This window comes from Sphaeroforma arctica (assembly GCF_001186125.1).
Source record: "Sphaeroforma arctica JP610 unplaced genomic scaffold supercont1.6040, whole genome shotgun sequence".
NCBI classification, from domain to species: domain Eukaryota; class Ichthyosporea; order Ichthyophonida; genus Sphaeroforma; species Sphaeroforma arctica.
The window spans coordinates 229-1,772 of NW_014034518.1; the positions used below are offsets into that span (position 1 = coordinate 229).

Genomic DNA, 1,544 nt, shown 5'->3' on the forward strand with positions numbered 1-1,544 from the left:
TAATCATATAGATTACTATCACCAGCCTCATACAGGGGAATCCTCACGACTTAATAGAAGTGTATAGGTATGCATATGTAACAAAGAAAATAACACTTACTAATGATGCAGATTGTCACCACTTGACAAAAAATAACCCACAACTCAATGGAAGTATATATGTACATGTATCAAAGCTACACAACACATACAACTTGCATTACATCTCGTTGATGCTCGCAGTTCAGAAACGAGCATTTATCCTTCAAATGCTATCTACATAGTCACTTCGGCGCCTTGGTATACAGAAACACTCCTGCACAAGACATACTATAACCAACCCTCACGCCTGTCGATCGATCGCAGAAGCAAGCATTTATCCGGCAAATGCTAACTATGTATTGACCGGGGGTTTTCCCTGATACTGAAGCAATCCTGCAGGAGGTATACTAGAGCTAATCATCTAATTATTACCTGTTGATCCTTTTCAGAAACTAGCATTTATCAGACAAACCAACAAGCGCGTGGATAGGATATTAGCCGCCCGCGCAGAGGACAGTCCCACGGGCAGCGACTGGGAAGTGGTCAGACAGACAAACACAGTCTCAGTGCACAGACACGACGTCGAGGTGGCCGATGATCAGATCGACGACTTTGTTAAGGTGCTGTGAGAGAATTATTGGTGTATATAGTGGATGTATGAGAACTATATGTTATCTTTGGTTCTTTGTGCGGCTGCTAGTGTACATGTAGTACATGCCTGTCTGAAGACATTTAGTCACTGTGTATTGTATTGATCTTCGAGGTTACGATCTCTTGTGCTTCCCTCCATTGAACGGGTGTGATATTGTGTATCAGCATATATGGTTGTGTTGGCTTAGATACTTATACTTCTCTTAATTCGTGCTTGCGTATACCTCTTGTTCGTGTGTATGACTGAGGGTATAGAGGTGGTCATCTATGACTTCTTGCATGTCTCGCACGCATTGTACACAGCTATGTGCGTGTATCACACATATGCATGCATATCAATACAGATCACGTGGAAGTACGCGAGGGTGTTCATGTTCTCGCATTCTATATATATACACACAGCCCAACAGACTATTAGCAATTATTGGCGCACTTTTGCGCTCCAACTCTTTGGTGTTGTGGGGTGAATCTCCATTGTGATACAGCTGTTCTTTGTAGTCGCTCAGCAATAGGAATGCGGGCGTCCACATGATCTAATCAAGTGGTGATGACACCTTATTTGACACAACGATGTTTGACATGACAGTTGACACGTCGTCACTTGACATGACATTGGTTGACATCCCACAACAGGCCCATACAGTGATCAATGGCGTGACTGCTGCGGAGCTCAGCGAATATTTCTTCGATGTTAATTATCGCAGCGATTGGGAAGGTGGGCTATATGTGCGCCTAGATATGCATATGCGCCCGTGGGTCGCAGTTTTTACACACACACACATACACACACACACACACACACACACACACACACACACACACACACACACACACACACACACACTACACACACACACACACACACACACACA

General features: G+C 43.9%; 1 protein-coding gene across 1 annotated transcript; it reads left to right on the forward strand.

Annotated features, from left to right (window-relative positions):
• Nucleotides 1-470: 470 nt before the first annotated feature.
• Nucleotides 471-650, forward strand: SARC_15388 (hypothetical protein; the record flags this gene model as incomplete). The annotated part of the gene is made up of 1 exon (XM_014290492.1): nt 471-650. A coding segment is annotated over one exon (180 nt), but the record flags the coding sequence as incomplete, so codon positions are not given.
• Nucleotides 651-1,544: the final 894 nt, after the last annotated feature.